Below are 13,584 nucleotides of genomic sequence, written 5' to 3' on the forward strand. Positions count from 1 at the left end.
GTGCATGGCCCACACTGGTGCAGGTTGAGGGCATGCAGGCCCCACTGGTGTGGCCCATGTGGCATTTGGCCCTCAGCCACTTAGAAACTGGATAACCCTATTGTAGTCTGGGTAGATATGCTCCCAAAAAGCTTTGGCCCTGAAGCTTTTGCTAATAGTTAAATATTCCATAGAAGCTTAAACTATCCCTTTTTTAGAGATCTTGCTTTGGTTCATTATGGAAATGGAAAAATTATATCTAAAAATTTGATATACACATTTCTGTAGTCCCATTTTTCTTGTGCAGAGAAAAGTGACATTGAATGAATTTGCTTTGATTGTTTCTTCTATTTATGTCTATGGTTGCTTTTCTACTGACTGAAAAACGAATCTTGCAATAAACACAGTGTACCCAAATCTTATTTCTTGTGCATGTGGAAGTTACATACGGTCTTTTCAAAAAGATATATTGTAAATCCTTTAGCAACATACCTTACTATAGTTGGTTCCACTAGGTTTATATTGTCAGTGGAGATCACTAACAGATTTATCTCACAAATAAGAATTTGTTCTATTTTTGATCCATCTGCAAGAGGAAGGGGTTGTATAATCTGATGTTCACTGAATGCTCATCTCTTTGTGCCACAGAAAGTGTGTGTAGCATTCCAAAAGGAACCATGGTGATGGCAAAATACATTTAGTATGGGCTTGAACTAAAGCCTGTTGAAAACAAGTGGGAGCATTTCCAATGACTTCATTGGGTTTTGGATCAAGTTGCTGTCTTCCCTCCAAAATTCAGAAGAAGTAAGTGAGAAAAATGGGAAGTGCAGGCAGTTCCCAAGCAGTTTCAAATTACCTGCCATTCTTTTTGCAAATAAAAATATCCCCGATACTCTTGCTTGTGCATGTCTATTTCTGCATGGGGGACAGTTGCATTCATGCGGCCCTTGCAGATGGATCAGTGGGGAAACAAAATTTGTGAGATGGATATTTCACTGATCTCTACCAACAAGATATATGTCTGATGTTCTGGTCTACATTATGAGCTATTCAGGAATATGATCCAGGGCTCATCTTTTTCACAGCAGTCTTAACATTTTTGGATTTTGGAGCAACCCCTGATGAACACCATTGGCCGCTTCATCTTATTTATTTTCCAGAGGAATGGAGAAACTATAGTGTGTTGTGTCTCAGCTACAGTATCTGTTTAGATTCCTCAGTTTTCAGCCACAACATAGTGCAGGGCTATCCATCTGGCAGCCCATGAGCTGCACATGAACCCCAAGGAGTTAATTTGCAGCCCCCAGCCTTCTAGTCTGGGTGTTGCTCCGTTGCTCCGTACCATCACTTTGCTGCTTGGGTCTCTGGGATCCCACTTCCTCTTCCAGTTTCCGCTGCCTGCCCCAACCCATTGGAGTGGGGCAGGATGGCACAGCCCAGGTGCCAAGGCATCCAGCAGCTGGAGGGGTTGGGGAACCCAGGGTGCTGGCACAGTACAGTGGCAGAGCATCCATATGGCCCAGTGGGGGTGGGCATGTGTGGTATGGCATGGCGGTATCAGCACAATGGTGAAGAGGGGAAGAGGCACATGTAGCATGCGTCCTGGGAGGGGGATGTGGCCCCCACCACTGAGAAGTTGGACAGCCCTGGTATCCTAAAATACTTTCTTCCATTGCCCCTTATGAAGTAGATTTGTTAATCCACAAAAGTTTGCAGAGCTTAGTTTATCAATCTAGCCAATAAAGCTAGTGTACCTGTTAACAAGCTGGAAAAAAATATCTTCACTGTAACCACTAAATCCACTAGAGCATTAAACAATACACAATACTTAGCATAATAGAGATCCGTCACTCTGGAGCTAATTGCTATAGTTACAGGAAATCTGCTTGTTAAGACTCTAAGGCACTGAAAATGAGGGATTTTTACTGCACTCTGGTAAACATTGCCTATTCCTTATATAGACTGTTCCTGCCCCCCCCCCACACACAAACCCACCCACTGGCTGCTGCTTTTGCTGCAAACTCATGCAGTTTTTATGAGACGTTAGAATGCAGCTTATACTTCTTCTTTTGGAATGTTTTTTTCCAATGCTCACTCTACCTTGAAATGTGTCCCAGGGACAGCCGCTTTTTGATGGTAAAATATGTCATGTATACACAGGGGAAGTTCAAAGTCTGAGGGATTGTTAATGCAGACTAAAACATGTCATTTAGATGAATCGGTAGCAAAAGGCTTTGCCCTTGGAGGGTTCAAATTTGTTTAGTTCCCGTTCCTGGCAGACAGGTGTCCATATCATGAAAAAACACTGACAACTGTGCTGCCACCCTGGCTGGTTGTCTCAACAAGGAAGTAAAAGGCTGCTTGAGTGGGAATACTAATATATCCCAGACCTCCCTTGAAAAGACCTCAAAAGGTCAGACTTGACACATGTGATTGGCACAGTGGGGAAACTTGCACCTGTTCTGAGGACTGTGATCTCTAGGGCAGTCAATTTGGCACCTATAAGTGAGCATTAAAATTTCACTGTAAAATAAAAACAAAACACTTACATACATTTATTTAACAGCTGTTTTGGCAACACATAATAGGAAACACTGAAACAACCTGGACAAGAATATTAAGAACCTAAGGAATGGAAAGGGAGCACACAGAGAACACACACCATCTGGACACAGAGCTATTTGCTATGAGTTGGCAGCTTCATCTTTGGACAAACACTTCCTATAAAGCAGAGTACTTACAATATCTTAAATTAAACAATAATCATGGGTTCACTCAACCATTCATTAAAGATGTAGTATGCTTAATGGAGTGCCCAATATAATATTTTGCATGTTTGGTTGTCTGGTAAAAAAATTAAATTAGTAAAACTTATTTAGAACACACAAAACCTTTTTTTAAATGTTGAGGATTATAAAAAGACCCATTAAATTACAGATCTCCTTGCTTTCATCTTCTAGGAAACTCTGGCCCAGATGCTCAACTTGTGTAAACTGCTGCAGCTCAAGGCAAGTTGATATACAAGATAACAATTTACAGCAACTGAACATCTGGCTGCCAGTCTTGAAAATGTGGTCCTACCCTAAAAACCCTGACTGTGTAAATGGCATCATAGGGTCCCTCATTCATATTCTCTAAATTAGCAGCTCTCAATCTGGTCTGTGGAGCGCTTGCGGAGACCTATAGAAAACTTGCTAGTCCTATTGCGCACTCTCCTGCTTGTTTCAGCTGCTCAGAGGTCTTGATGGTTTTTACAGCAAAACAGCTTCTGAAATTTTCCTGTGGTCTCTCATTCTGCCAGGTGTTACTTTGACCTGAGATAAATTAAAGGTGAATCCCCACAAGAAGTGAGGTAACAGTGCCCACCTTTTCTTACAGTCCAGTTAATTTTTAATACACAAGAAAAAAAAGGAGCATCCCCATCACACACAAATATGTGAACTGAACCACGTTAGTCTGAAGTCAGGCAGAAGGCAAAGAGGGCTGTGCTGCACCTTAGAGATTAAATGGTTCAAAGAGGCATAAGCTTTTGTACGTAACAGGTCATGTTGTCATATGACAAATGTGGGAACTGAGTGAATAGATTACCATATCGCTCCAAGCTTCTGATCTTCCTCTCCCATTCATTATATCATGTATAAAATTGGGAAATGCTGGCCATACAAGGTTTTTTTGGTGAGATAGAAATGTAAGTTCTGAAGGACAAAAAATGTTATGGTATGGGAGACCTGGCTAGATTTCTCCCTTACTTATTGTCCTAAAGCTATATGAATATTTCTGGTTTCCCTCCTTTTTAAAGGGGAAGAATTTTTTAAGGAAAAGTTGAGCATCCTACGTTGTGTATTGAGTGTCTGCATGCATTTTTTCCACTCTATCAATAGAGGGCATTGCCCAATTTGCATGTTTCTCCTGTTGTTCTGATTTACCCAAATATTATTAGGAAGTTAGTTGTTAATAAAGATGGTTCCCTTGTTTTTCTTGTGTGGTCTCCCTCAGAAAAGAAGCCCATAGATACGCAAAATTGGTAACAAGAATGGGATCCCAGTGAGTAGGAATACTTCCAGTACTTCAGCATGGGCCGATCTAGGATTTTGAAAAGAAGAGTGCAGGTGGTATGGTACATCATCACACACAACCCAATATATATTTTTCTTCAGTTAAAAAGATTAATGCTTCAATTTTCTTCAGTTAAAAAGAAAACGGAAGCATTAATAATATGCTAGGGGCCTACAGTTATATTATTCAGTTTAAGATTGAAAAACCCCCCAGATATATGTTTATTGGAATGTGCATTAATTTACTATATCATTTATTATATATAAAAATGCAACAAACTAGGAAAAAATAATCAAAAGTTGTTGCTTTATTAGTCCTGAAATCATTAGAATTAAATATACACTAGGACTGTGTGAAGCAGCAAGTATTCAATTTGGATTTGGATTCGGCCAATTCAGAGGGGCAATGATTCGATTTGGTGATTCGAATCACTGTCCTGATCCGATTAGGCCAAATTGGATCTGAAGATTTGGTGCCAATTCAGAGATTTGGCCATAGACTAAACAGGCAGCAATCCTTACCATGCTGGACACAGCTGCCTCCAGCTGGTAAGTCTGTTGTGGTGGGTGGAGGGTGGAGGGAAGGGGAGTGTGGGGGGAAGATCAACGCCCCCACAGTGAGGGAGGGATTGGGGCTGGGACAAGCTGCCCAGCTGGGGCAGGGGGGCCTGGGACTTGGGGAGGGAGACTCCCAACACTGCATGCTGCCACGCATCGCCAATCCGGGAGGGCATGGGAGCAGGAGTGTGCCCCTGGATCTGCACAGGGCAGGCTGGGCCAGACTCTGGATGAGCGGCGCAAGGCACTGGGAGCAGGGGCTCTGCTTTGCTGCCACTTGTCCAGGTGGGGCAGGGGAGTGCAGGATGCAGTTACAGCAGTGCTGGGAGCGGGGGTGCTGCACTGCTGCTACTTGCCCAGCTGGGGTGGTGGGGCAGGGGGCGTGTGACGGGTGCAGCAGTGCAGGGAACAGGGGCTATGCCCTATTGCCACTTGGCCAGCTGGGGAGCTGGGGGGGGCATGATGCAGGCACAGCTTGCTCCAGATGAAAGGTGCTGGGAGCAGAGGCTATGCCCTCCCGCTGCTTACCTGGCCAGGGTGGGCAGGCGCAGGACAGTGCCGCTGCGCTGCCTCACACAAGCGGTGCACAGCGGTGGAAGCTGCTCCAGCCTCCCTGCAGTGCCCAGACAAGGAACGGCTTCATCCCACTGTGTCCCGGCTAAGCAAGCAGAAGCAGGGCATGGGGGCGGGCACGTGCACCCAGATCAGGGAGAGGCCATCAGCAGGGACTATGGGGAATTTTAGGGTGGCTGCAGCCCCCCCCATAGTACCTGTTCCACTGAGCTCTGTGTGGTGGGTGGAGTCAGGGCTGTGCTCCAGGCTGCTGCTGGGGCTAGCCACCTGGAGCACAACCCTGGCTCCACCTGCCCTGTGAAGCACAGCCCAGTGGTGGATGGCTGGGGCTAGCCTATGGGAGTGCAGCCTGGCCCAGCCCGCCCTGCGCAGATCCAGGGGAAGATGCCTGCTCCCATGCCCTCCTGGACCGGTAACAGTGTAAAAGGGCACAAGCCCGCTCCCATGCCTACTAGTGGTGGTGCACAGTGGCGGGAACCCCCCTCCCCAAGTCCCACGCCCCCAGGCCCTGGCTGGGCAGCTTGTCCCAGCCCCAGCCCCAATCCTTCCCTCGCTGTGGGGGTGTTGAACTGCCTCCCCATGCCCCTCCCCTCCCCACACCGCCCACCACAACAGATTTACCAGCTGGAGGTAGCTGCGTCCAGCATCCTTGAGGAGTACTGCCTGTTTAGTCTATGGTCAAATCGATGAATTGGTGCTGAATCTCTCTGAATCAATTTGGCGGCTTCCAATTTGATTCAGAGCTTCTGATGGGTCTACTGATTCGACTCAAATTTGGAGATTCAGCCACCAAATTGGGCCAAATCTTCTCCAAATCAAATCGGCTACCAAAGCTTCACACGGCCCTAAAATATACTTCTTTTCCAGATTCATAAAACACATCTAGCTTTTTTGAGCATCCTTACATGATATTCAGTGCTTCACTGAAAATTATTTCTACATCTGAGTTAATGTTCATCTGAATTAATGGTTATAGTTAGAGTTAAAAACAGTCTGCAGGGCTGTGAAATAGGAGCTTCATTACCAGGAGACAGTAGCAGATGGCAGAATAGCAGGAAAAAAGCTTAATTAGTGGAACTTCAAGACCATTAAAAAGGATAAATGGTCACTAACAGCTGTGGAATTAAAAATTTAGATGGAATCAGGTAAATTATAATGAGCCATAAAGTCAATTGACTCCCTCACTGCCACCTAAATAGAAATGCTACTGCCACTGCCACAAGGCAGTTGTTTTTAAACTTTGGGTGGACCAAGAATAACTTGCCAGGGTTGGCACCTCCCTTTTCAAAATCCTAGATCTGTCCATGACCCTGGCATTTGCTGGACAAGGAGAGCGTCCTGTGTGGAAGGAGCACTGATCTCTCCTTTGTGCTACTCTTTAATGATAAACTGGTCTGTTCTGCTTGTCTCAAATATTTAACCTGCTGCAGATTTGGCCCTGGACATCCCAAATGTCTACTGAAGTTTTTGCTGAGAAATCTCCAGTGGTTTAGGAACAACTGTGATCTTTGGCTTTCAAGTGAAGGTAAACTGTGGCCTAAGCATTTTAAATGGATATTTTGATTAAAATGAAGAGCAGTGAATGACTATTTGTGTGTAGACCAGGGGGTTTCATTATTGATGTTCCACTAAGACGACTGGGAAAAGCTAATATTTTGAGCCCAGGTTATTGAAAGTATTGAACTCCCATTGATTACAATGAAGGCTAGACGTTTGGGGGCCCAGATGGGTTTTTTTTTTGGAACTATGCCCCTCACAGCCCATTGTTTAAGAAGTCTTCAGACTTGGGGAGGTGAATCTGATCATGAATCCTACCCCAGCGCTTGTATCCTGCTTAGCCCTCTCCTTTTCTTTTCTTTTTTTAAATATAGTTGGAAGAAGGAGAATAGAAGACAAAGGGGGAATTTGATAAATGTCTTCAAATTCCTGAAGGGTGGTTGTATACATAACGGGAACAGATTATTGTTTGTGGCTGCAGGGGATGGGACAAGGATCATAGCGGGAATGGTTTGAAATAGAAAGGGAAATTTAGGTTGGTTATTCAAAAAATCTCTCACGATGACCACAGATCATAGGAAGGTAGAGCTGGAAGGGACCTCATGAAGTCATCAGTCCAGAGGTGGCAAACAAATGGCACTGACAGCCTCTGTGTGGCATCCCACAGACTGGGGAGGGAACAGGCAGCGCAGTGGCAAACAGGGCAGGAATCATAAAGCACAACAACAAATTGGGTAGGGGAAGGAGATCAGAGTGGTCCTTAGGGAGGGAGAAGGGCTAATTCATGGCACACCTGCCAAAAAGACTGGCTCCCACTGAACTAGTCCAATCCTTTGCTCAAGGCAGGGTCATTCCTAAACTATCCCAGCCAAGTGTCTGCTCTTGAAAATTCCCACAGATATTGATTCCACAACTTCTCTAGGTAGTCTATTCCAATGCTTGCCTACACTCATAGTCAGAAAGTTCTTCCTAATTTCCAACCTAAAATTTCTCTGTTGTAGCTTGAGGCCATTACTCCTAGTCCTGTCCCCTATGGCCACAGAGAATAGGCTATTGCCACATTGTGACAAAGCCCTGAAATAGTCTAGAGAGGTTTTACAATTTCCAATCTTAAAAGTTTTGAACAGCAGGTGAGACAGACATTTGACTGGGTTGATTCTGCCTTGAGCAAGGAGCTGGACTAGATGACCACCTGAGGTCTCTTCTAGCCCTACTTTTCTATGATTCTGTGGTATAGATGGCTATGCAAATCCATATACATTTCTGACCACTGATAATTATCTGTATTTATACATAAACAGCTATATTAATCTATCCCTAGCCATATACATCTATAGCCATCTATGTCAATTTATTATAATCCTGTCAGTTGATAGGCATAGATTGGCTTTACATATATGGCTCTAGATTGACATAGGTGGCTTTTTAAAAAAACTGTTTGGCATAGGTAGCTATGACATAGCTGGTAATAGATGTAGAATCAATAGCCAGTTATATAAACTTGTATTAATCAATAGGTATACATGGCTAATCTATATCAATCTATACCTAGGTACAGATTTAAATAGCTAGGTATAGATTGACAAGACTATTTATATCCATCAATGTCCAGCTTTTTCAATTTATATTCACAGATAGCTAGGCATAGGCAGTTATTGATGAATATAGGTTTACAAAGCTGTCTTATGATTGATATAATCATCTATATCTAGCTATTTAATTTAGTACCAGCTATATCAATCTATGCCAATCAATAAGGAGTGATTGCAAGTGATACAAGTTATAGATATATCCAACTTTGCCAGTCTAGGCAAATTGATATCCAGCTATAGCTGTATACATGACATAACGGGTTCAGGGAGGTATGAGCTTTCATAGGCAATGGCCTACTTTGTCAGATGCCCTTCAAGGACTTGCAGAAAAAAAAGCATGTATATAAAAGGGAGAGGGACAGGGGGTTGGGACACTGCTAAGAGACGGTCACTGATCAAGCCTCAATTCTAGAAACACCACAAAAGCCCATGGCAGAGCACTTTAACCTCCCTGGACATTCCATCACTGATCTCAGGTGAGCTGTCCTTGGACAAAAAAACCTTTAAATACCAACGTAAATGTGACATTGCAGAACAAGATATCTTGCACATACAAGTATTAGCCATGGTCACAACAGGAGCCCATGGCTTCTTATTCCATTACCTGGACTAGCCATTAATTCAGGTGCTGACTGCTTTGTTCATCTCAACTTATCTAAACAACCCACATATTACCACTTTTAGCCACCCTGCCATAACTTCTGCCATCTGTAAGACTCTATGGGTAATTATTCCACTAAATGCAGGAGAGGCTTCAGATGCAGAACTCAGTAATTTTGGGCACAACCTTTGAAGAAAGATGTAGCTGAATTGCAGAGAATTTGCAGGTGAGGAACAGCAATGATGACGCTTAAAGAACATGATCTGTGAGGAAAGACTGAAGGAAATGGGAGGGAGACAGCACATACAGCTTCCACTATGTAACATAGCTTTCAGGTCCCTTTACAATGCCTACACCTTGAGGATAAGGACTTTCTTCTTCTGCACTACTATTCAACTTGTTTCAGATGACTTCAGCCACATTCAGCAAGTTTTTGTTTAGAATGAGTACAGACTCTACTGCAGTTCTGCTAGTCAGAGACAGTTATAACTCTTTATTTGCCAAGCACCTATTGCACAGCCTATTCTCATTTCAATTTCCAATTCTTATGAAGTAGGTTAAGCACTCAAAACCTCATCTGTTCTGTCAAGTAAAATTGATATGAAGAAAGGAATTTCATTTGTGGAACGTTTACTGTAATATTTAGAATGGGTGAGTGGATTTGGATAGTACACAAACTGAATTTCAGATTAATTTTTAGTTTAATTTTTTGCTTTCATGCAGTGTTTTCATGTTCTTTTCATAATCTTTCTGTAAGAGCTAAAGTGCTTGAAATCTTAAAGAATCTTAAAGAATCTATGCCCGTGAGATTTTTCAACCCAGTTTTTCAAGGTGAAAATTTCAGATCACTTTGATGAGTTTGCAAAAATAAATATTTTTATCTAAGCCTCAGTTGTAACAAAATGAGTATTCATATGAATGAACCTTCTGAGGTTCACTCATTGCCAGTCATATAATTATTTCTACAAAACTTTGATACTATTTAATGTTAATATCATGCCACATTTAGATTTTGAGGAAGTGATATACTGTGTATGTTTAGGATATCAGCAGTCTGACTAAGCAGTCTCAGCTCCTATAGGACCTTTTTCCAGCTTTTCCTTCTCAAGTCAATAACAAAGAAAAGCAGCACAGACAAAAGGAAAAATTAGTGAAGGCCCATAACCCAAAATACGATTAATGTTGTAACCAGTAATCCACGTGGGTGCATCCAGATGAGTGCAGACGTTTGTTTTCCTGGGGACAAGTAACAGTGGCACAACTTGTGTCACTGCTGCTTGTCTCTGGGGAACACCCATGCCATACACTTTCTGGTGTGTGGCAGGTTACCCTGGCTGGAGTAGGGGAGGCTGAGGCCAGCAATTGTGCTGGCCCCAGCAGTCTTACCTGGTATCCTGGGGACCTCCCAGGGCTGCAGCCACCACAAGAAGTCTGGTTGGCAGTTGAAGTGTGGCTCCGGCCAGCCGGGCTCCTGCTTTGGGCAGTGTGCATTGCTGCTATATGTGCTATCCCACTTATTTTTGGCGTGGGATTTTTTGACCCTGGGATCTCCAGGAATCAAACCTGCCCCCTTCCCTCCCCCCGCACTGCAAGATAGCGGTGCGGGGAATGCCTGTATGTGTGGTGTGTGGTGCCAAAGAACCGTCTAGACACAGCCCTTAATTCTCAATGAATATAAACTTACAAAATATAGCAATTCCTAAACTTAAATCTTATGCAGTATACAATTTTTTAAAACCCGTGTAACAAATTTAAAAATGATGGGATTTGATATAATAGTTCAGTTGCATTAAAGAAAGCTTTGGAGATGGGGCAGGGAAAAGGAAAGACCTCAACCCCAGCAGTATTTTCCATATTACTTACTTAGACAATATATTTCTTTCTTTGCTAAACCACAAGACACATAAAGCATGATGGATCAGATCCCCCAGCTTATATAGCTCTACTAATTTAAGATAATTGAGGAACTGGCCCAATAATTCATTTTCCATCACACCATGCTGGTAATTTAAATGCTTTTGATTACACTGAGATAATTTGCAACAGCTATGGATACTGTTCAATGTGAGAATAGGCTGGCTCAAGTTCACTAAGCCAATGAATGCATTTTAGTTTAAAATAATCTTTAAGGAAACAAATTCTGATCATATGCAGACACATATAACTTGAGCCCCTAATACTTAATAGTAAATACCATTACTCAAATATCTACCTTGTACTATGTATGGAGTGTTCTCTTCTTTGATTGGGGAAAACAAGGGACGCGGGGCAGGTGCTGGTGGCCTGTTCATGATAAATGATCTGCGTTCCTTTCTTCTCTCCTCATCAGAAGCAGCCAGTATCATGTCGTACACACCATCCTCCAATGTGGCGAAAGTGTATGGATCCTCCTCATCCTCTTCCCCCTGTGCTTCCTCAGCTATATCTTGTTCTTCTCCATGGTATGCTTCTAGGTGTCCACTGGTATGTTCCCTTTCCTTTCTGTCTTCCACCAATTTCCTGACTGTAATAGAGAAGTTTTCAGTCTTCCAAATCTCCAAAGCCCAAAATTCCCATATCTAAATTTGGGCACTTAAATTCATGCTTAGGCACCAAAATAAAAGTGGTTTGAGTCTCAAAACATATTAAGAACCCAAAACTATCATCCAGTTCAGTATAGGTAGATTCTAAGGTGATACTTGCAATTTCATTACTTCTTCATAATTTTCTCTAAGATTTTATGAGATGTTGCTGATACTTAGGTTGATATATCGTACTCATAACTCCCCCTCCCCCAAAATTGTCTGCCATAGCTCCCATTAAAGCTTTCTTATTCTTAAAAAAAGGATAACCATTTGGCTTACAGCACTTTTGAAAGCATATTAGATGTTTAAATTTGGCACCAGAGCACATAGTTGTGCATGTGTGTTTTTTTAATGGCATTTCTTTTCCCTGTGGTTCCCACAAATGATCTGTTTTTGATGGTATATCCAATATAATCTGGTGTTATAGTAACTAAACCACGAGAGAGGTAGATATGGAGGTTTCTACGTGCAATTCCTGCTCTGAGTGGTTAACAACTCCCCATACATGACATAAAACAACCACCACATACCTACACATACAAAACAAGTCTACTTTCCCCACCTTAATCCATGTAGCATGCTTTCTGGCTAGTCATAACTGAATTAACTTTTAACTTTCCTAATCTATTTAAAAATTGGTAGGGGAAATTAATAATGTCCAAGATACCAGTGTTAGGGCCCTGCCACTTATTCAAATTAAAGCTGAAAGAAACCAGCTATAGCAGAGGCGGGCAATTATTTTGCGTGGAGGGCTGCTTACCAAGTTTTGGCAAACCATCAAGGGCCACATGGCAAATCATCAAGGGCCATACCCCTTGGGAGGTGTCCCACCCCCTGCTCGCCATCTTGGGACTGCAAGTCCCACCCCCTAACCCCTGACCTTTGCCACCAGAGGTGCCTCCCCTTGCCCTCCAAATTACTCCTTTCAGCAAGGAGTTTTGCCATCTCTGAACCAGCAAAATACCAAATTATATTCTAAAAATAAAACATGTAGTACAACATTCATTCATTTCATTTCAGAAATATTTTTGTCCTGATTTACATGTGTTTGTGTATTGTAGTGTGCATAGAGGTGATAGTATAATAGTTTAAAATGAAGGCTTACTCTTATATATTGTGGGAGGGTGTGGGTGGGAGCGTGGGTATAGGTTTGTGGGTATGTGGAGGGTGTATATGTGTGTGGGATTTATGGGGGGGTGGATAGGTGGGGCTGTGGGTGGGTATGGGGTTTGTGGGGAGATGTGAGGGTGTGGCAGGAGGGTGGCTGGGGAGGGTTGTGGCCTGTGTGGAGAGGGAGGGTTTGCCCACAGCCTGCCCCCACCACGGCAGCAGGCAGAGCCCCCACCAGTGCTTTGCAAGCCTAGCTTCTGCGCCCCTGCCACTCCTGGCCCTGGTGCACTAGCACAGGTCCCATACTGCTGCTCACTGCCACTTGCCCCCTGTCTACCACTGCTTCCCTTTTCCTGCCACTTCCCCCTCTCCCCCCACCACTCCAGCACCATGTCCCAGCTGCTCTTGCTGTCCCAGTGCTGCAGCTGGGTACCACATGACACTGCAGTAGGGTGGTCGGGGGGCGGGGAGAAGTGGGGAAATGCCTGTGACAGGCGGGGGGAAAGGACAGTGAGCAGGCACGTGGAGTGCAGCAACAGCCGGACAGAAGTAAGGGGCCCATGCAGGTGCCCTAGGGCCAGCTCCGGCGGGGAGCGCGGGGTCTGGGCTGCCAGGGGCTCTATGGAACTGGGCTGTACTGCTTAAGAAGGGAGAGGAGGGAGCCATCTTGGCTCCATAGAGCCCCTGCCAGCCCAGGCCCCCGTGCTCCGGCCGCCCCGCTTTGGGCCTCACCAGTGCTGGCCCCGGGGCACTGCTGTGGGTGCCATGCTCCCACCTAGCTGTTGCTGCGCTCTGCGTGCCCGCTTGCTGCCTCTTCCCCCCTCCTGCCACAGCCATTTCCCTGCTCCCTCCACACCACCTGCCTGCCTGCCAGTACCATGTGGTTCCTGGCTGCAGTACCAGGACCGCAGGAGCCAGCCTGGTTGGCCCTGAGGACTGGGGCAATTGCCCATGGTCCTTCCCTGCCTCTCTCCCCCCTCTCCTCCTTATCTGTATTTCCCTTGGCATGGGGAGGCCAGAGTAGTCCCAGGCCAGAAGCCTCTAGAAGTCCCTGC

At 44.4% G+C, this 13,584-nt stretch overlaps 1 protein-coding gene across 1 annotated transcript in view; it reads right to left on the minus strand.

Annotated features, from left to right (window-relative positions):
• Window positions 1–471: 471 nt before the first annotated feature.
• The window catches only part of BANK1 (B cell scaffold protein with ankyrin repeats 1), a gene marked incomplete at its 3' end in the record, with an annotated part of 287,684 nt that continues 274,571 nt past the window's right edge, over window positions 472–13,584 (minus strand). Inside the window, exons 11-12 of the mRNA XM_025204276.1 lie at window positions 11,068–11,358; window positions 472–565 (exon numbers count right to left, since the gene is read on the minus strand). Of these exons, the coding sequence (XP_025060061.1) occupies window positions 472–565; window positions 11,068–11,358 (385 nt within the window). The remainder of the gene's footprint in view (window positions 566–11,067; window positions 11,359–13,584) is intronic.

The sequence above is a fragment of the Alligator sinensis genome, unplaced genomic scaffold (genome assembly GCF_000455745.1).
Source record: "Alligator sinensis unplaced genomic scaffold, ASM45574v1 scaffold353_1, whole genome shotgun sequence".
Lineage (NCBI taxonomy): Eukaryota > Metazoa > Chordata > Crocodylia > Alligatoridae > Alligator > Alligator sinensis.